General features: G+C 37.7%; 1 protein-coding gene across 1 annotated transcript in view; it reads right to left on the reverse strand.

The window, feature by feature from the left end:
* Positions 1-7,076: 7,076 nt before the first annotated feature.
* USP7 (ubiquitin specific peptidase 7) overlaps positions 7,077-21,274 on the reverse strand; it is a 71,973-nt gene continuing 57,775 nt past the window's right edge. The window contains exons 20-31 of the mRNA XM_083800659.1: positions 20,602-20,669; positions 18,554-18,654; positions 17,020-17,173; positions 16,256-16,323; positions 14,933-15,041; positions 14,760-14,837; positions 14,358-14,458; positions 13,750-13,849; positions 12,785-12,904; positions 11,420-11,491; positions 10,427-10,517; positions 7,077-7,701 (exon numbers count right to left, since the gene is read on the reverse strand). Of these exons, the coding sequence (XP_083656785.1) occupies positions 7,595-7,701; positions 10,427-10,517; positions 11,420-11,491; positions 12,785-12,904; positions 13,750-13,849; positions 14,358-14,458; positions 14,760-14,837; positions 14,933-15,041; positions 16,256-16,323; positions 17,020-17,173; positions 18,554-18,654; positions 20,602-20,669 (1,169 nt within the window). The 3' untranslated portion in view covers positions 7,077-7,594. The remainder of the gene's footprint in view (positions 7,702-10,426; positions 10,518-11,419; positions 11,492-12,784; positions 12,905-13,749; positions 13,850-14,357; positions 14,459-14,759; positions 14,838-14,932; positions 15,042-16,255; positions 16,324-17,019; positions 17,174-18,553; positions 18,655-20,601; positions 20,670-21,274) is intronic.

A 21,274-nucleotide genomic window follows, 5' to 3' on the forward strand; every position in this document is an offset into this window, starting at 1 on the left:
AGCTGCCCCCCGGGCGCCCGGGGCAGGCCCCGAGCCGAGCCCAGGCACAGCCACAGGGAGGAAGGAGGGACGGGGCTGGGCCCAGCTGGAGCAAGGGGATCAGAGGAGATACCAGGCAGCCTTCGGCTTCCATCAAACCCCGGCTCCTGGGCCCCGTTCAAAACCTGCTCTGCCCGAGCAGAACGCCATTCTACCTCATCGCACTCAGCCTTCTTCAGCTGTTTTACACAGGAGAGGCAGAACAACCCCACAGGCTCTTAGCAGGACTGCCTGAGGGTGCCAGGACTTCCACGAGTCTGTGTCCCACCAGCACCCCCATGGGGAGCTTCAGTCCCCCAAATACAGAGCTACTGCCAATGCCGAAACTGCTGCACTGACCGCACGCATGCAAGGGATCTCTTCTGGATTGAGACTCAGATTTGTTAATCAGCGATGCTGTGATTGCTATCACACAAGGACAGTAACAGCGTGATCATGCTTCTGCCTACTTTTTAGGAGAGCTAAGTAGAGATACTGCTTTCTTTGAGGTTGTGCTCGTTGTAGGAGAGCCACAGGTTTACAAGCAGACTAGAAATGAAGAACAGGGAAAACCAGGTGCAACCAATGCCCTATACACAGCAAGCACATCATTCAAAACTTTTTAGTTTCCTACACTTGTGTAGCTTCTTCCATTTGCTTTATCACCACAGCTTCTGAACAAGTCTTTCCACATCCCTCTCACATATCTGCAACTATATCGATCTGCAACCATGTAGAAGCAACCATAGTCTTTTCAAACAACTATTTTACTGCAGTTCTTAGTGTACTTACAGGTTACTGCATAGCCAGGTTGGACACGCTGTTGTATTTGAATGCAACACCCTCTCAGTCCTCGAACAATAACATCAACTGTGAAGCATTAAGGCTGTGGGGACAGACGGGGTAGGTCTGAACAGGAGCACCCTGTCCTCACTTCAGGCACAGAGACCATAGCCGAAGTGCGTTGTCAGCACTCGCTTACAGGAGCATCTTGACCTGGCTGAGAAAACCATGGGCTTCCTCAGACCTTCCGTGCCTCAGGAGAAAGGAACCGTGAGGCCTGCCCGCCCTCAGATTACACACCTCACCTCCTTTCTGCTGCCCGTGCAGACCGCACATGTCGAGATCACTGGCAGAGGGGAGGCAGCATATGAACACTGCTTTCATGAAGCTGAAAACAAGTAACTTGTGTGACAGAAGGAAAACCTTGAAGCCTGAATGCCTAACAGAACAACCCTGGCCTGCTTTGGAAATAGCAGCCCTCTTCCTTGTAGAAACACGGGTTCGTGTTTTTAACGAATTTTATAACTGCAGCTGCTTATGGGAAGGTTGAATAAAAAACTACCAAGGAATTGAGGCTTTAATTAATAATTTGCTCTCAAAAACTATAGAGTTGTTACAAAAAAAGAAAAAAAAAAAAAGAAAACAAACCCATACCCGGAGCCTGTATTTACTGACAGTCTTAACATCCAAAAAACTGCTAACTTGAAAAAGCCCAGAGAGGATTTAAATGTGACTACTGAGAAGATATTACTGCTACTAATAGAAGGAAGTTCAAAAAGTAAGTTCAAAAAGTGAGTGTTGGGATTTCTTGTTTTCTATAACTAGACCTCCCCACACCCTAAAATTTAGGGACTGTTTGCTTCCACTGGTTATGTACTCCAGATACACACAGGGAGGTCCTCTAAAAAAAAAAAGTGCATTTTTTTTCATAGACATTCAGTTTTGTCTGCGAATCTGATGAGAAAACTAAAACTGACTTTTTTTTAATATGTAAATAAATACCAGCCAGAGTTGGCCTACATGCGTGCATTGGCAATGCAGCTTACTCAATACCACACACATGACAGATAATCATAAGCTCTAGGTAGCATCGACTCCTGATTTTTCCTGAATTTGTGCCTGTTACAGCCTAACACTGCCCCAGTGGCACCCAGTAAGCATTTGCCAGCAGGACGCAGTTTGTACTGGCTGTACACGAGCCCCGATACCCGCGCTGTGCTGCCAGCGCTCCAGCGGGTGGCAGTGTTACAAGCAAAATCAGAATTCTGAAAAGTTAAAGATCTTGAAAGCTATAGGTTTGAAGAATGCATCAGAAATTAGTTCTCAGAGTGGCATTCCCCCTTGTGCAGTCATCTTAAACTACCTGGAGCTCGTCTTTATTACAAATAGCATCTATTTAGCTAGTAGCATATTTTTAAATGGCCACAGCTAAACTAGTGTAGATTTATGCATGCGCTTTTGCTTGAGGAGTATATATAAGAAGTATGAGAACTCCAGTGTTTAAACAGAGAATAATACAAGTGTACTTTTTTTGCTGTGGTGTATGAGTAAGTAAAAACCATTACACAACTATTTTCCAGACAAATCAAACTCGTGTAGCCCAAGCCAACGTCTGTGCTACAGCAAGCAGAGGCTGATGTTTCAGTCTGGCAGACACCACAAATTGAAAAGACACCTCACCTTTTTGATGAGAACAGCAAAAAACAAGAGGCACTGTTGAAAATTGTTGCTAGTAACAAAGCAGGTGTAATTCAGAGTTCCACAGATCATCACCTATCATGCTTAAATTGATGCAGCTGGGCATCAATTAGCCTAAGCTGTGATTTAGTGCCAGAATGATCCCATGCAACAAACCCGTCATTGATCTTCCTCAGGACTTGAGCACAGCAGGTGGTAAATTATGCTACCTGGAAACAAACTGTCCAAGATCTGTATTTGAATTGTTTTCACATTAAACAAAAGCTGATAGAAGTGTTTGGTACAGCCCTGAGGGCAGTAGTACATCTTGACCCCAATGCATTTCTCTTTGTCTATGGCTCCTATAAATGCTTTCATTAAACTGGCCTCTCCCATCCACTTGTTCCCTGTCCCCTGCATCACAGAAACACAGCATCATCTAGGCTGGAAAAGGCCTTCAATATCATCAGCCATCTCCCAGGCTGAACACATCGGTCACCTTGCTACAGTAGGATCTCTGCAGAACAGCACAAGGCTCCAGTCATAGGAATATAGCTAAAAAGGGGGCTCTAGACCACAAAGGGGTGGGTGGGTGTGTGGGTGTGGGTGTGATGGGGTGGCAGTGAATACCAAGCTATTAAACTAGGTGGATGCAGGGAATTTTACTGAAGAATACAAAGGCTCTTACAATATTGACATCGTTTAGAAACCTAGAAGCTCCGAGAGCAGTACAAGCTTGGTAGTAAAATTTCTCTGGTGAGCTATTTGCATACAGGAACCTTCATGGTGACTCCCAGGGACCTGCACGAAGACCAGACCCAGCTCCTCCGGCCTTCTCAACCCAGTGGCAGAAGTAATGGGGCAAGGAAGGCCATTCTAGGGGCTGCCCTGGCTTTCACATGATAACAAGGTCAGTAACTCTGCATCCTCTGGTGACCCAGCCTCCTTAATCACTTTGACCTAACAGGAAGTAACACCACGATGATAAAATCCACAAGCAGCCAGACAGACATCAGCCAGTTTTTTTCCACCATTTCAAATATTTTTAAATGTTAGGGTTTTTTTCTATCAATTTTAAAATCTGTCTGTGAAAGAGTAAGCTTCACCTTTAAATAACAGTGAATACACATCAATTTGGATAACATTTAGAAGGCAAGTGCAGAAACAAATAATCCTGAATATATACATAACAGAAAGAAATGATGCATATGATTTCAGATGTGCAGAGGATATTAGCAAAAGTAGTCAAAACATTTTTGCACCAATATCTGGAGGCACAATAGCTTATACAAGTATTTTATAAGAAAGGCAGACTCCAGCTGCTGCCTGGTGTAGCCCCTTTTTCAGATCCTAAAGGGCAGGCTCATTTAAAAGCAAAGGATAAATGACACCAGGCCACACACATGCTAAACCCTGACTCTCCCTATCTCAATATCCAAATGCTTGCTTAGATCCTCTGAGGAAAAACGGGAAGAGATAAAACCATAGGAATTGCTGCAGAACTCAGCATTTACCCTCTGGCCAAGTCTACTTACATTATGAATGTCATTCTTGACATGATTTAGTTGAATTTTGCAAAATTCATCTCCTCCGTCTAATCAAAATCACCTTGACTTCTGAGCAACGCTTTCACTTTTGTTTCTTTTTGAAAAAGGAACGGACAAGACACAAATCCAGTGTTTACCCTTATCTATTTTATTTACAATATATACAGTTCCTACAGGAAAAAAAAAAAGATTTCTCACAAAGGTTATCAAATAGCAAAACACAGCGTCGCTTAGATCTACGTACTGACGCCTGCAGCCAGCACAGAGCCCGCAGGACTGAGGGCGGTCCAAGCTCCAGGTCTGAGGCTCTAGGGAGCAGCAGGCTGGGTCCCAGCTCCGAGGGGCAGCAGCTGAGGTAGATACAGCACCGGGCACTGCACGTCCAGCGGCACGACATCGGCCTGATCCCTCTGACGTGTCTTGCAGCAGTACGAATTCGTCCTGGTGCTGCTAAGCAAGCCTTCTTGTATAAAGGGTGTTTTTGTTGGCTGTCACTCTCTAGTCAAACTATTTCACTGGTGTGATTTGCTTAGATTTCACAGAATGCTTTGGACTCCTTTAGAATAAAAGGCACTATGTAAATCTACAGGAACAATTCTTGCTATTTTCAAGAATTCAGACGGGCCGCTAACATCATGGTGCTCTGATCCTGTGTACCATGAATTTACATCCTTATTGCTTAACACTTATCATCATTAAGTTAATTTAATGCATTTGCTCTTATCCAGATAATTCCAATATCTGAATTAGAAATGGAAAGCACAGTAGCTTTGAAGACTGTACTCTTGTAAATTTTTAGAATGAGCTAAACAAAGATACTGCACCTGAGAAAACCTCCATTCTTCCTCTTCTCTACATAGCTGTGTGTGTTTCTACATTTGAGTAACAAGTTATTTGTGCTCCAATTTTTTTTTTCCATAAAAAACTTCAGTTACTGGAAATAGTGCATACGGAATGCCTTAATGTATTGTCTTTTCAAAATTGGTGTGGGAATTGCACAAATACTGAAGCATGTAAGAACTAGTCATCTAAAAATCAAAAGGCACCCAAAATTTACTTTGTTAGCAGTATTTTCTTCTGAAATAGGAAGTATTGCGATTTCATAAGATATTCCCTAGAAGCTGCCAGAATCCCATAAATTAGTCCTAAAAGTTAGTGACATTCAGATACAAACTCGATTTCATATCTGTCTACCATAACATTGAATTCACAAAATAGGGTGTACTACTGCTGATCAGAGTACCTAATTTTACGGAAGTATTTTGAATACAAACCCTGATATTTACTGAAAGCCTGTAGAGACAACCCAAGTACTACTAGTAAAAGTACCAGTTGTCTTGGATTGTGTTACCTTTCTCACCAGTTCAATGCAAATACAAGTCAAAGGAAATCTTGATCCATTTAAGGCATGCCATTTAAGCACTTCCCTCTACCTGTAACCTATGTACTCAGACGACAAAAGCAATGTAAACAACTAGTTTGCTTTGACTGGGAATTAGAGACTGTTAAAAGCACCACGGCATATAAATTAAAAAAACTCAGACACACCTAATATTGGAGATTAATGCATTTTTAAAGCTATATGAACAAAATATCTTAAAATTCAATTTAAAAATACTTGCTGGTGTTTTCAGTTATCACCAGCACCCACATCTCAGAAAAGAAAGTATAAAGGCCATCACATGTATACAACCCCTACTAAATGTTTATTGGTAGGTCTGAGAAAAGGAAGCTTCTAAGAACTTTGTTTTGGTTATGAATACAGGGAACACACTACAGAGGGAACCTATCACTCTATTAAGAGAGCTTACCTTTAGAGACTCCAGATTTTAATTTTACACCATGTATAATATTAGACTTGAGAATCTGGACAACAAAATTTTGTACAGGCAGGCAGAGTCAAGTCTACCACAAAAACTCTACTACAAGCTTTACAAACAAACTAGCAAAATAATTTTTCCATTCATTGTATTTGTACATGGTTCCTTCCAGGAAAACCCTTCTATTTGTTAAGCTCAAATGTAACTAGTTAGGAGGTAAAAAAACAAAACACCCAAAAACAGAACAAAACAAAACAAAAAAATGAAAAAAAAATCCCAAACCTAAAACAACTGAACAGAAAACCCCACAAATTTTCCCCCAAACTCCAAAACAACCAATATAAGGGTTATACAATTGTCAACACTGAAAACAAGAAAACACACCTTTAGCAAAACCTCACAAATAAAAGTACTTTCCCAGAACTCTATTTCCACGGAGAAGAGAAAATCTTCTTCAACTTCCATGTCATCACTCACTGAAGAAAAATTTTATAGAAAATTTTATTCAACATACAACATTTTCCAGCAAAAAAAGGCAATATACAGGAAGAGTTGTTGTACACTGCGGCTACAGAAACAAAATAAAATACTGGAAAAAAATGTAAAATTAAGTGTGAATTGCTGATTCTATCTTTACTGCACTCAAAACTAGACACGCGGCTGGCATTAGCTCCAAAATAAAAGGAAGCAGTCTGGGGACTGAAATAAAACTACACACAATGAATATCAACATCAGTGAAATTCACTTGCAGACTCACCCAACAAAATTAACCTCCAAGTGTTAAATTGTACATGTTCATTCATTAAATATACAATTTCAGTTTTTCTTTTTTTCTTTTTTCTTTTTTTTCCTCCTTTTTTATACAAAGTCAACAGCTTACTAAATACTAGTGAGCATGCCCCTCTGTGCTAAAAGGCTATTTCTTGTGTTTTCCCCATCTCTTCCCATGTTAACTAAATTAATGATATTTATAATCCTTTCACTTGCTTTTGCCAACTTTCAGTGTCATTCTATTTCCCAGAAGATGGCATAATAAATTGCAACTGTATTCAACAATGGTTGAAAATTTAATAAAAAGACCCAAATATCTCATTTTAGGAGTCAGGGCATCCACTTGGCAAAACAGGATGCAAAGTAGTGACTAAATTAAATGAAAACTAGTTTATTAAAAAAGATTCTATGCAGCTGGAGGAGACAAAAATCCCGAATAAGTGCCAACAATGTACACAATGAAGTAGAGATTGCTATTTATTGATGATGTGAGTTTTTTGCATTTACAAATGCACAAAAATGTCATTTAAAGTATAACTGAAGGAAATAAATCTGATGTGAGTCTAAACATAAGACTTACTAGCTGCAGTGATGGTGAATACCATACCAGGAAGGGCAGCCAGCCAGCTTATGCCATCTATAAACGTACTACAGACAAATATTTTGCCAATGTCAACTGTTCTACTAAACTCTTCCCTCATTATGCTGACAATTGCCTTGCATTACGTTTACCATAAAATAACTCTCATTGGCATCCAAGCTTTATAAAAACACCTTCATTTTGCTCAAAAAGGGCAGTCAATAGATACAGAGAAGCCAAACTGAACAGCCTCAACAAAATAAAATTAACATCAGCAGCAAATCCTCTTGCTGAAGACTTCAGATATAGTGCACGTGTACCAAAGTTCTACAGTTGTTAAAAAGGTGCACACACACACTTATTTTTGTCCCTTGCCTTGACAATCTGGTTACGTAAGTCAGTTATGGATTTTAATAGCTTTTTCAAGGTAAGTGTAGCGACTTCTCTTTGGGGCTTTATTGAAATGGTCAAGCCCTAGCCATGGCCTTGGATGAGACATGTTGCCTAGAAAAGAAAAGAGAAAAAAAATGAAGTTTTTAAGAGTAAGTTGAAAAGACTCCTTTACACAAACTACTCATGCGTGCCCTGTTCAGTTTGCTAGGAATCATACAGTATGGAAGAGGGCTGCAGAACACTCCTATAGTCCCCAGCCATGACAGCTGCTTTCCTGACCACAACTTTCCTCCCAGTAATATTTCTACAACTGTTTCTGCATCAGGTAGCTGGTTTTCCTCCTCTTCAGTCACTTACGAGAGTTTACAGCAGTGAAGTATGTGCTGAAGTTAAAAAACAAAAAACAACAACAACAACAACAAAAAAACCCCTTGCTTTTGCAATTTATGGCTAGAGGCATGTCAACTGAAGTACCACCTTTCACAGAACTGCTGGGCAGTGCTTGAAAGAGGAAATCATCATCTAAATATGATAACCTATAGTATTTGCCACAGTATAAGTGATTGCTGCTGTATTAAGTTATTCTTATCACCTCGTTATGTAGGAACATTCTTAAGTACATGTAAAATGCAAATCATGTGTTCATTAAGAAATCATGTAACCAACCTTGTATTTATTCTGAGAAAAAATTTAGTCATATTTGGACTATACAGAAAACATACAGAATTTTTCACTTGTTCAACCCCATATTGTTTTACCTGCTGCTAATTTTCATGAAAAATCACATTCCATGTACTTCTTGCAAATGGAAAATACTCCCTTTTAAGATGTCTTCAATGAAGAGCATCAAATGTTCTTTGAAGTGAAATGATAGCGGCACAAACTAAATAGCCCCCCAGCAAGAGAAGCACACTCCTACATTTCAGGACATCAACTGTAATCACTAAAGCATAAAACACTTGACCTTTCTGGTTGCCTGCATCTGCATTTTTGGATATATTTTCTTCAATCAAAATATTTTTTCTTTTTGACGTAATGGTCAATGTCCAATATAAAAGTACTGCCAATCTGGCTGAGATCACCTTAATGTCTTTTAAAGAAAGAAACTCAATCATATGCTGTTAGCACAATTGTCATTAGAGTGCATCTTTACAAAAGGAGAGGGACAGCATTGATCGACACCAACTATGTTGATAAAATTAGTGAAAGCCAAACCTTCAGTTCAGTCAGTCCAGCACATGTTAAAATCTGGTATTTATAGGAACTTGTGAGCCCTACACCTTGAAACACTATTTAGATAAGAAGGCATTAGAACATCATATTACCACCCAACAGGAGAATCTTGTGGGGAGTTAATTCTATCAAAGTCTATAATATCAAAAGGGCAACTCTCAAATGGAAACCCACTAGTCTCAGATTCCCTACAGCTGCTTCAAACACCAAGTTCTCCCCTTTCCAATTTCTTCTATGTTCTGTACTTTTGACCTAGTTACCTAGTCTTTCACATTGCCTCAGCAATACTGGCTCTAGGTTTGCTCAGGAAGTCCAATAACTCATTTTGGACTATTGCCTTCCCTTTCCCTGCACTCAGAAAGATGACTTAGAATAAAATCAGGACTCTGCCTGCTCTGAACACACAAGAGCGAGCTTATTTGCCCACTGACAAATGTCTACCTCTGAGTTAGTCATCCAGAGACCCCTCACAATGTGTGCAGAAAACCAGGTCCCCCCAGTGACACCAACCACACTTCCCTCTGCGCACTGATGGCCTGTTCACATGGAGACATCCAAAGTTTTGGCAAGTCCCCTCATATTCACAGCCGTTAGCCATAAACCTGGCTGTATAACATACCACAATGAGATGACTTCTTGCTAGGTCCCTGCAAAGTACTCATTAACACTACAGGCCTAATTCTCTATGGATTTTGAAATAAATGGACAGTTACAGGAATTCTTTACAATTGTTATGTAAGTCCAGAGCTTGAAAAACATCAGAGCAAATCTGGCAAATTTGGGGGGGAAGAGAACTCATGACTTTCAATACAGCCCTAACTGCAAGTTCAAGGGTGTCATTTCCAGCTAAAACTCCCAAAAGACGACTGTGGTGAGACTCCTCAATGACTAACCTGGTTTCTCCTATGTGTATATTCCTCAGAGAATAAAGCTTTAAATATCAGTTGAGTAAATAAGATGGTAGACCACCTCCACAGACAAATTCAGAGCAGAGCTGAATTTGTAGCTTGGTGAATCTTGTCTGAAGAATCTAAACAGCATCCTAGTCACATATGTAATATTCTTGTTTGATTCTATAGATTCATTGAAGATATCAAGAAAGAACAAGGAATGTCTTCAATGAATATGAGAAGTCAAATACCTCTTTGTGGCACACTTAAGGAGCTTATGAGGATGCACTTTCTTATGTTTTAGGAATAATATGAGCACCTACTCCAATAACAATGTGAGAATCAAATATACAAAGGAGCAGATGGGCAATACAGATACAGTGCAAGTAACATAACTCTCTTCTGTAAAGCATGCTGTATGGATATTTGACCCATTTGGTTGCTCAAATGCTGGTTGTTCAAATGCAAACTTTTAGCTCACAAGCAAACACTATGCAGTAATTCATATGTCTACAGAATATATATTCTCAAGACTAACAGTGAAGTGTGCATGCAAGTATAGGCAAATACTTGCTTAGTTACTATATTCAGTGTACTTGACGTACAAAGAACAACTAATCTGTTTCTGTGTTCTGAGTTAAGGATAACTGCCTTATAACAACTGGCAGACCTGACTTCAGGAGGTCAGAATAGTCAGATTGAGAACAACTCACCAGGTTGGGGCTCAAAATCTTTCAAGTTCACTTCATACTCATCTTCATTGAGATATTGGTGTCGGCCCATCATTACAATTGCAAATTTAAACTATGAAAAGGAAGAAAACTGTTAAGATACTGTACTAAAATAAAGTCTCCAAGTCTAACTTCATAATATAAAACACAGCTGGTTATGAGTGGTATTCTTCAGGGGTTGATACTGAAGTCAATCCTGTTTAAGATCTTCATCAACTACTTAGACAGCAGGATAAAAATGAACAGTCAGGAAATCTTGAGACTGCATCTGGAATATTGTGTCCAGGTTCAGGCCCTCCAATGAAAGCGCATTGGAAACAAACTGCAGGGGTTCCAGCAAAGGCCAGTAAGACAGGGGGCTGTAGCACGAGGCATAGAAGCAGCTAAGGGGAACTTGTTTATCTAGCTCAGAGAACAAAAGGCTAACAGGAACATCCAGTCTTCCACCAACTGAAGGGTGATACTGTGAAGACTGAGGCAGACTTTTCCAAGTGGTGCACAGCATAAGGACAAGAGGGCTACTATCAGAAGCTGCAAAATGACAAATTCTGATCTCAGGTAAGAAAAAGATCTTCACAATGAGTGATACAGCTCTAAAATAACTGTCCAGAACGTGGCAGAACTGCCATTCTTGGGAATATTTAAATTGCGACTAGGTAAAATCCTGAGCAACCTGACTTAACTTTAAGCTAGCTCTACTCTGAGCAGGAAACTGAAGTGCGTGCCCTCTTGAGCTTCTGTACCATCCAAACTTTTTCTAGGTTATTCTGCTATTTTACGGAGTATCTCATTTTACACAGTACAGAAGTACTAGTCCTACACATTTTACCTAATTATTCTCAGAAAGGTCAGTAGGGCAAGCAACTGTTCTACTGATCAACATCTGCACTTATCCCAAATTTACAGTTTTCAAACTTTTTGAAATAAACTTAGAGTCTGCAATCAGCAATAAAACTTCTTCCAACTTGCCATTACCTTTTCAAATTCTTTTTCTTGTATGTCCAGCATTGTCTGAATCCGCTTCATAACTTCTCTGAAGTGTTCACCCTAATGATTACGACATTTTTAACGTCAAAAAATAGGAAGCAAAAGGGGTGCCGTAAATATTTCCTACTTCAAGCTACATCAGAATACATTGCATATCTTAATCTCTCAGCTATTACCAAAATTACTGAAGTGTCAACACTATCTACTACAATAGAGTACGTACAATGTACAGCTTTCTATAAACTCGGCATCTGCAAGTCTTACTGATTCGTCTTTATGCAATCTCTCCCATAAATTGACTTGCTCAATATATACAAGTTAAGAAACAAAGTTAGAAATTAGCAGCAAAATAGGGATTTTAAAAATATACGTATTATTATTTTTAAGTGATCTTTCCTAAGTATATTGCTTCTTCAAACCTCTACAGCTGTGATGCTTCCCCTCAACTGGTAAATTTTATAGTATTTTTCTGCATGTTCTGTATATAAGCTGCTTGAAATATAATACCAGACAGTGTTAACTTAAAGATCAATAGAGCTATCTTAGGGAAATGCAGTGCAAATAGTCTCCACCAAAAATTAACACAAAGATCTTACTCTACATTGGTCAAAAACATGGAAATATGGTAAAATGACACAAAGATTCAGAGGTGTGGACATGTGTCTCACTCCAAAACTTCTATGAAACTATGTAATTTTCGTATAAACTAACAAACAAAAAACAGAAAAATAGTTTAAAAGCACAAGTGCTAACTGCCCTCATAAAAACACTTTTCTATTGAAAGAAATAGTGTGACACTTGGTTAGAGTAGCAATACATAAAAACTTAATATAAACTTTCAAAATTAGCTTTCATTCTTGTATTAACTTCCAGCCCTGGAAGATAAAGCACACCAAATTATTAAAGTTATGAAATAAATTATAAAATGCAGAGTCATCTTAGAAAATGTTCAAGAAAGCAAACTCACTCATTTGTCATAATCATTTGTCTCAATAAGAAGCCAAACAACAATGGCTTCGCCACTTTTGCCAATAAGTTTACCTCGTAATTGCTAACACAGTATTAGAAATCAGATTCTATTTTTATTTTAATATTACATATACAGCATGTCAATTACCAGTTTGATATTCATGACCTAAAAAGGCTCACTGAAACACTGAGCAATCTGTATATGCAAAGGAAAACCAAGACAGCAAGGGATTTAACCACAAAAATGCATATATGGGGCAGAACTTTTTTTTTCCCCTTTTTTAAACAGCAACAATTTTTACTAACTCTAATCACTTTCTTTTACAGTATTTTAAGAAACATCAAAAAGATTATTGCATAAGGAGAAAAGGGAGGCATATGTACCTGGTGTATCCTCAGCAAGAATGGAATTCCAAATGTCCCAAAAACCTCTTTGTGGAAATGTGCCACTGTGATTAGCATCTCATTTTCTTTATCTATATCTACCTGGTCCAGAGGAATTTCCTAGATCCAGACATAAAATTAAGACTGCAATCAGCTAAAGCTTCCACAAAAAAAACCCAACATATTAAGTAACTAAATGCATACTTAACGTATTATTACTGATGCAAAACAAGTCTATTTAAAAACAATTAAAGACAGACCTTTTTTTTGACATAGTGTCATCTCCCCACCCCCATTCATCTCTGTCACAACAATGCTTGAGCTTCCCCTATTCAGTAAAACACTCTCTTGGCTTCCCTGGATGGCTTTTTTGACATGAAATCTTCCATCAGCTGTAGTTACAAAAATATCACAGACCTTCTCTTGTCATCTTCTCATTACAGCTTTACATCGGAAGCTTACTATTCTTTTTTTATTTCTTATCTTTGAGGCAAGTTAACAGATTTGCAAGATGAAATGTTTAGAAAAAATCACACTAAGTAACAAGATTTGGCTCAAGAAGCTCTAACTTAAAAAGAAAAGGAAACAGTCTTCTAGAATACAATTCTGCATATCAATGTGGGTTCCAAGCATGAAAATTTGCATGATGAGTCCCCATACAAACCTTGGAATTAATTATTGCTAAGAAGGCAAATGTTCTCAGGACAGGCCCTTGCCAATTGTTCACGTTTTGTTATATAAACGTATGTAAAGATTGAAAGAATGGAACCATTACAGGGTAGGAGATGGAACAGAGATTTTTAGAAGGATTATCTTTAAAATATATATGTATAATCACGTATTCTTGCTTGCTGCAAGTATCACAGTATTTGAAAAACAGAATCTAGGAAAAGACAATAACCACCTGAAATACTTTCTTCTTTCAAAGGCAAGTTTTAAAGTTTCTTAAAGAAAGTAGTATTTACCTCTATTCGAAACGTTCGACTTGTTGCAGGTGACAAACACTCTAACAGCTCATCTTCCTGATGGACACCAATTATTTTGTAACTTACTATTTCTAGCAGCCTTAAAAACACATGAACAGAAAAAGCATTATAAGGGGAAGGATGGAGGGTGGTGGGGAAAAGACAAAAAACAATGCAACATTAGTTTCTCAAACCTGAAGAAGAATTAGTGTAGTCAGAATGTAAACAGATACTAGGATTGAATTTTCTGTTTTAGCAGTGCAAAGGTTTTAATTATTTTTAAACTCTCTTTAAATGACCTCACTTTTCTCTCCTGAAAAGCGAACAGCATGAATTGGAAACAATTATTAAGTTGTGAATTAATAACTGAGATTGATGAATCTTAAGCATCTCAAGAATTTATTATTTATTTCATAAACTTACATAGCTACGTAAGATTCCTATTTGTATTTAATAAGAACTCTCTTAATGAGACTCCTGAATCTTTTCATTTTTTAACACAGTATTAGACTTCATTTCATAATAATAGTTTTCACAGTATTTTAAGTTCTATGGATACTTTTCTGCATACAATCACATAGAAGAAATCCAAAATCTTCCAGCTTTACCTTAATTTCCCTGAACCTTTTTCAGAGAGTTCTACAACTTTTTTACATTCTTCTAACAGGTCCCGCACACACCCATGCTTATCTGGATATACTGTTATTTCCTAGGTAGTATTTAGAACAGAAAAGTGATTAGAAAACCTGAAAATGTAAACAACCATATTAAAGCACAGAAAACACTGGATTCTTCATCAAAAATCCATATTTAAAAAATAAAAATTACTGAAGTGAACAACCGCTTCAAATTTTTTTTTTTTTAAGAACTGGCATTGTTTTTCTATAAGGTACAGCTCTGTTCTAACTTGGTGTTCTTCAGAGACAGCAGAATGTACAAACTGTACCATAACCACAGCTGTACCAACTTCAACAAAGAAATTATAACAAATAACAGCCAACCTCACTCACCTCTTCCCTAAACTGGCTATTTAGCCATATGCATTTAAAACTTCTTCTGTTTTCAAAATCAGTTATTTTCATTTTGAGCTTAAAGAAGAAAAGAGAAACACTTTAGGCATACTTTGTACAGGGTAATTTTTTTTTTTTTATTATTCACACCAACAAAAACAAAAAACTCTTACCTGTTGATAGTAAAGTTTTTTAGGTTGCCTAGGCTTGAAGAACTGCAGAAGATCTCTTAAAGTACCTTCATAATTATGCCTAAGAGGATTGCCAGGGCCATCCCTATAACTACAGAAGAGAAAAAGAAAAAACACAAACATCTCTTTAGAATCCATTGCTGCTCAGTAAATCAAAGTACCAAGAACATTTTTATTCCTGGCTACTAGTTTCACGTAATTGCTAGTACAGGCTAAACAGCATTGCATCCAATGCTTTACTGATTTTTAAAAACAGGCAAGCACATGGGAACAGAAATACCATTTGCTGTACATGTTAACTCTCTCAGATGTTTAAGAGTTTACCTTTAATCCTGCAGAGTGGCAGACCTACATTCCTCTGAAACTACTAGTATAGCAGCACTAAAGTCACCTGATTCAGATTGTGAAAGGTTAATTTGTGGGGCCATATGACACAGCAAAATTCCAGAGTGACCGAAGCCCAGTAAGCTACACAGAGCTATCCAAACTGGGACAGGCTCCTTGATGAGGAAGGGAGAGACCTGCAGGTTAATGATTCAAGAGCACTCTACTTTTACATACCTACAAAAAGTTTATACAATTTGTGTGTGTGTTATTCCTGCGGCATATACCTATAACTACCAGTATGCTGTTTTCTGCTGCAGTTGCAGTTTCCTATAGATTCAAATCCAGTTTTACACAACTGTGCCCAAAACCACCACTTTAACCAGAAACATCCCTTTTAGCAGCTCTGTGGGATCCCAGTCATTGTATTGGGTCTGGACAGGATGGAGTTAACTTTCCTTATTTGCAGGCTTCCAGGAAATAAATAGTAAAAATAAAAGTCAGAGACAAGTAGCTCCTGCATTTAAAGCTTTAACAGCAGCAAGAATCCTGCTTTTACATATGCACTTATTTCTGGTCTCCTCCATTCTAGACATCTGCATATTCTGAAATAGCACTTCCATTAGTTTAATAACTTGACCCATACAGTAAAGGCTCTGAAACAATTAATCATTTCTGAAATGTTATTTAAACAACAATCCTTTAAAATGCTTGTTTTTTTTTTTTTTTTTTTTTTTAATTTTACTTACTACAATTCTTATAAAATGAACAATTCATGGGGTCTCTAGAGCCAGCCACTGTAATAGTTAGTAAACTGTCTATGCAACTTGCTGTGTGTGCCAGAACGCTAACATTATAATGATAAAAAATTAGCTCACAACATGGAAAAGCTACAAATTAACTGAAACCTACTTATTTTGGGGCTAAGTATTTTAAATAATACTTTAGACACAGAACACCAAACTAGAAAATTTGTCTTACCCTTGAGACTTGAAAAACTGTAATAGCATTGGATCCGTATTAAGTCTTTGTGCAACTGTCTTTGCAACCTGCAAACAAAAATTTGTGTAAGTTCTGATTTTTTTCAGACAGTTGTGGCACTGCTCTACAGTCATACAATCACAGAATGGTTAAGGTTGGAAGGTACCTCTAGAGGTCATTTGGTGCAACCCCAATCATTCATTATTCTACTTCAAAAATATTATGCTAGAGAAATAATGGGAGAGATCTACTATGTCTACTTCTCCAAGAAAAGAAGAAACTACTATCTCTAGCTTCTGAACAGGTGACCCAGAGTAAGAAGGAAAGGGAATGGGAGGGGAACATGTCTCTAATTACAATAAATCACTGTCACCAAAAGGCCACAACAATAGCTCTACTCCTCTTTTGTTTTTCATTATAATATTTATTTTTTTTTAGGAAACCTGTATTCTTTGTTCTTTGAAGATTCTCACTGTTCTTCAACTCACTCATAGGAAATTAGCTTGCTGGGTTATATCACCATGTTATTTCCATCAATATTTTCATGTCACAGCATGAAATCCAATTAATAAATTATTTTTTTTAAAGTATTTTCTTCTCAGAAGCATTAGTGGTTTTCTTATTTTTTTCCTTACCATAATGCAAGAAGCGTACAAGAACATATCTACTCTTCCCTAAAAATATTTATAACATGCTTATGAACTAATGCAGAAGTCACTTCCAGCACAAGGAAATAAATGCAAAGAAACAAATAGGGTACGTGCCTGAAAGTAGTTCATTCTATTGGATAAAGTAACAACAAAGCCAGGGTCATTGGGGATGGTTTTATCACAGAAAATGACATCCACTCGATGATAGAGGTCTCTGAAGTATTCTTTAGCTGTTGGTAGTTCGCTGTTATCATTTTCTGGATCATCCCTACAGGAGCAGACAAATGATAATACCATTACACATTACATTGTTATAGATACACGTAGCTAGGGCTCTTAAACAGGTTCTACAGTAAATCAGTGACAGTTGAGAAATACAGAAATAAAGTTAAGAAACCTTTTTAAAGAGCCACCACTTGTACACAGTAGAACTAATACAGTCAGTAGTGACTCACACCCTTGAATATTTCTGTGCAGTGCAAGAGTCAATGCACTTGCACACCGCGCTCTCTCATTTGGCAATCTGGCAATAGACAATTCCACTCATTTCACAGCAGCATTCTAACAGCTTTCTTCCCTCCCTCTCCACCCTGGCACATTAGTGTGTGTCTTTATTAATGCTGCCAAAACTTTCTGTATACCCCTGTATCAATTGCTTTGCACAGAGGCCAGATGTACAACAGCACTCCTTGAACCACAGAAGCAAAACAACCTGCACAGATGCTGGTTTGGGTCACTACTGACCAGTACCCCTATCTTCTCAGCAGAGAAATAGCACCAGGGTACAAGCTGTGCACTTACCCAAAACTCAGCAGCCAGCCAAAGGTGCATAACACCAACTGGGTCAACAGGGAATGCGAGTTCCAAGGCATGACATGAGAAATACATTCATCTCACATAATCTGGGGTAAGAGTGCTGAAGATAGACTAGCTGGCTTCCACCCACTGTCAGCCCATGGAGAGAAACAGAGCAACACAGTTGGGTGTGACCATCAGGAGTGAGAGCATTGAAATGCTGATTTATAGCCCTGACAAGCTTAGGAAAGATCCCTTTAATGGATAAAGAAGCAGGAGTTCTCCTGTTGCCTTGGAGAAAACTCCAGTCGAAGCACCAGTACACCCATGAGTTGTATACACTCAGGCAAACTGGAAGCATCTCATCACCGCAGACCAGTATGGAACTTAAAGTGAGCATGAATAAAAGGAAAAAGGGAGAGGAGTTCAGTTCTAAGTTGAAAGGAGCTCCAAGTCAAGAGCCTTGTACAGCACTGGTGGTACAGAACCCAAGATCTGAAATTCTGGTAGGCTCTTCACTGTTTGGGTTACAGTGGCTCCAAGTAAAAAGCTGCAGAACTCAGATGTATTGCTGAACCACGCTTTGGTAATAGTGAGACGTATTTCAGTATTTATGAGCATTAGTTTTCTAAACTAGGATGAATTTCCTTAAATTATGTGAAGTTATAATTAAAAAGCTATCAATATATTTTTAATTTCCCCTTTGAATGAACGAATGAGAACTGCTGAGAACATCTACTGCTGGAAAACTATACTTTGCTCCTGTTAGAGTACTAAATTAAAGGAAGTTCTGTTTTCAAAGTGAACCAGGTGATTTAATTGTAATGATAAGCCGGCCCCTTAAAATACATACTTCTGAAACACTATGATGTCACCATCCATGAGTTCATCAAGAGCTTTATCAAGAGATACATCATAGTCCTGAATCCTTTCTGTTAAATTGGGTTTAACTTCCTGCAACGAAAAAAGAAAATTGTTTATCACACAGAATAAACAAGAGACAAAAATAAAAGTCACAATAGTAAACGTAATCAGACAAGGTAACTTTTATTTTCTTTCAACTGAAAGAAGTGTGTGTGTATACTTTTTTTTTTTTAATTAAATGCAATCTTAGCTAAGGTTCACAGCCACCTCATTATTATGGATAAAAATGCTTATTTTACCAATACTTTACCTTAGGATTCTCACTCAAGTTATCTTAATTTTGAAGTATTTTATCATTCAGTATTATCATACCACTGAAATTTTGTAAATTTCAGATTAATTTTCTACTCGTGCAGCTTCCAGAAAGATTGGAGAATACTAAGTATGCTTACTGATTTAATAATGCAGAGCTTTTGTAAAGGAACACGCACAAAAAAGACAACAAAGCCCTATTAAAAATGCTTATACTATAAAATATATATATACATATTATTTTTACTTGTAGGATAACCTCCCGAGATAAAAAGCACCTGCCTATAACTAGAAACAAATGCAACCCTGACCCGTAAAGGAGTACAAATGTTTTGCATATTGCAAGGCACATGTGATTTTTGAAAATAAATACATACAGCAGTACCTGACAAGTCTGCGCTATAGCATGGAACTGCATGTGTGCCCCTGGAACCACCAGAGAGAACTGCAGGACTGCTAACAAAACACACAAAAAACAGTTCCTTGTTCTTACTATAGTAAGAACTTTGCCTTGGCAAGATCTGTACCTTCGGTGCTCAATAAATACAGCAGTTGCAAAGATTTACTATTTCTGTAATAGAAATATGTTAGCAGACAAAGTATTTTGTCTGCTGACTTTGAACTTGTAGAAGGAAGGAGATGATGCAACATTTTCTCAACTCATCTGTCTAAGAGGGGCACTGAAAATACAATGGCCGATAATGTTGGCAGCATAGCTCCTCTAACGCTGAGTTTCAGAGGGTATGCACAGATTTCATACTAGAAAAGCTGCACATGTAGGAGTTCATGTAGAGATTTTTTTGTTTTGTTTTTAAAGCCTCAGACTTCTAGTTTTCTCATTTTAAATCTGTTCCAAAGTTAACTATCTGCTGATACTCTCTTGCAGCACTGTAGACCTCAGTCCTACTAGTTAGAGTACTTATGACTTATAAATTATTGCCTTTTTTTTTTTTTAAACCAATAAAGCTTTTTTTTCCCACCCTCTAGCTACAGAATGTAAATGACAAAAATGTTAAATCATAATACTTTACCACCTTTACTTGATCAAGTCAAAATATTCATCCCTTCAGTTCTCAGGAAAAATGTATTGGTTTGACAGAACCTTGTTAACAGAATCATGCCTCACAGTGTATTATAACATACATGTAACATTATTAGTTGCTTTTATGCACCTTTTAAATATTGAACTTCAATTTGCAAGTAGAGTTTCACCATTTGGTTTCTTTAAAAGAGTTGGGAACACTAGTAATGTACTTAAGTATATAAGATAACAATGAAACAGATGTGTAATATCAAAAGTTCAGAGATACGCATTTTGAATCATGGAATAATTTTCATTTGAAGGAACCACTGGAGGCCTTTAGCTAAACCTCCTACTCTAGGCAGGGCTAACTTCCAGTTTAGAGCAGTTTGCTCAAGGCCTCATTCCTTCAGGTGCTGGAAATGTCCCAAAGATTGCAATTCCACAAACTCTCCAGATGCAAGTGTTCCCTTCTGTGTGAATGACTGGATTTACGAGTGACAGAACTGTGTCTGTGTTGTACATGAGAATGTTAGGTCACAACTGCCATGCTAAGCTTTGCATCTCAACCTACTTGGTTATTTATTATCCACAATTTAGAACATTATCAAACAGTGGTTCATCCTTAAATAAAAAAGACCCCAAAATTTGCTACTGGTACAGCAATAATGATTTTTACAATAAACAAGTCTATCGATCCAAACCTCATAGAGGATAAGGTTAGTTTCTTGTGGAAATCCTGCTCTCTCACACATAACTGGAAGCAAGTCACCTGTTGGAAAAGAAAAGGAGTGTGAAATGCATTGCACTGTAACTGCTTGCAAGACCTATCCGTAAAGTAACAGACAATCTATTTTCTTTTGTTCTGGTTAAATAGTTTTAAAATGCCTTTCTAAGGAATGGAACCTTCTAGGCTAAAGCTGCCCATATTGAGATTTAACCCAGAGAGAGACTTTAAGGTTTCCTTTCACTTCATCTGAACAACAAAAAAAATGTGCAAGGCCATCCAAGATCAAGGAAATTAAATTACAGTGTTCCTTCTTCAGAGATGGATTTTATTTTAATTTTATTTATTTATTTTTTTTGAAATCACATGGATAAAACACAAAAACATAAAGCATGTACAAATCAACAGAATGAGATATTCAAAATGATAAAGTATCTTAACTTGGTGGCCACTTGTTGAATTCCTTAAATGGATCCATATGAAAACCAAGGCTCACAGCTAAGTAAACCCAAGCAGCTATTCTCAGGCTACCAGTGTGAAAACGAGTACAAGAGTACTCAAATTGTATAAGACTACTTTAAGAGTGATTGCAAAGGTCCATTCTGAAAAATAACCTGAAATAAAAGAAAAAAACTGGGGAGCAATATCAT

Source organism: Anser anser, assembly GCF_964211835.1.
Source record: "Anser anser genome assembly, chromosome: 15".
NCBI classification, from domain to species: Eukaryota; Metazoa; Chordata; class Aves; order Anseriformes; family Anatidae; genus Anser; species Anser anser.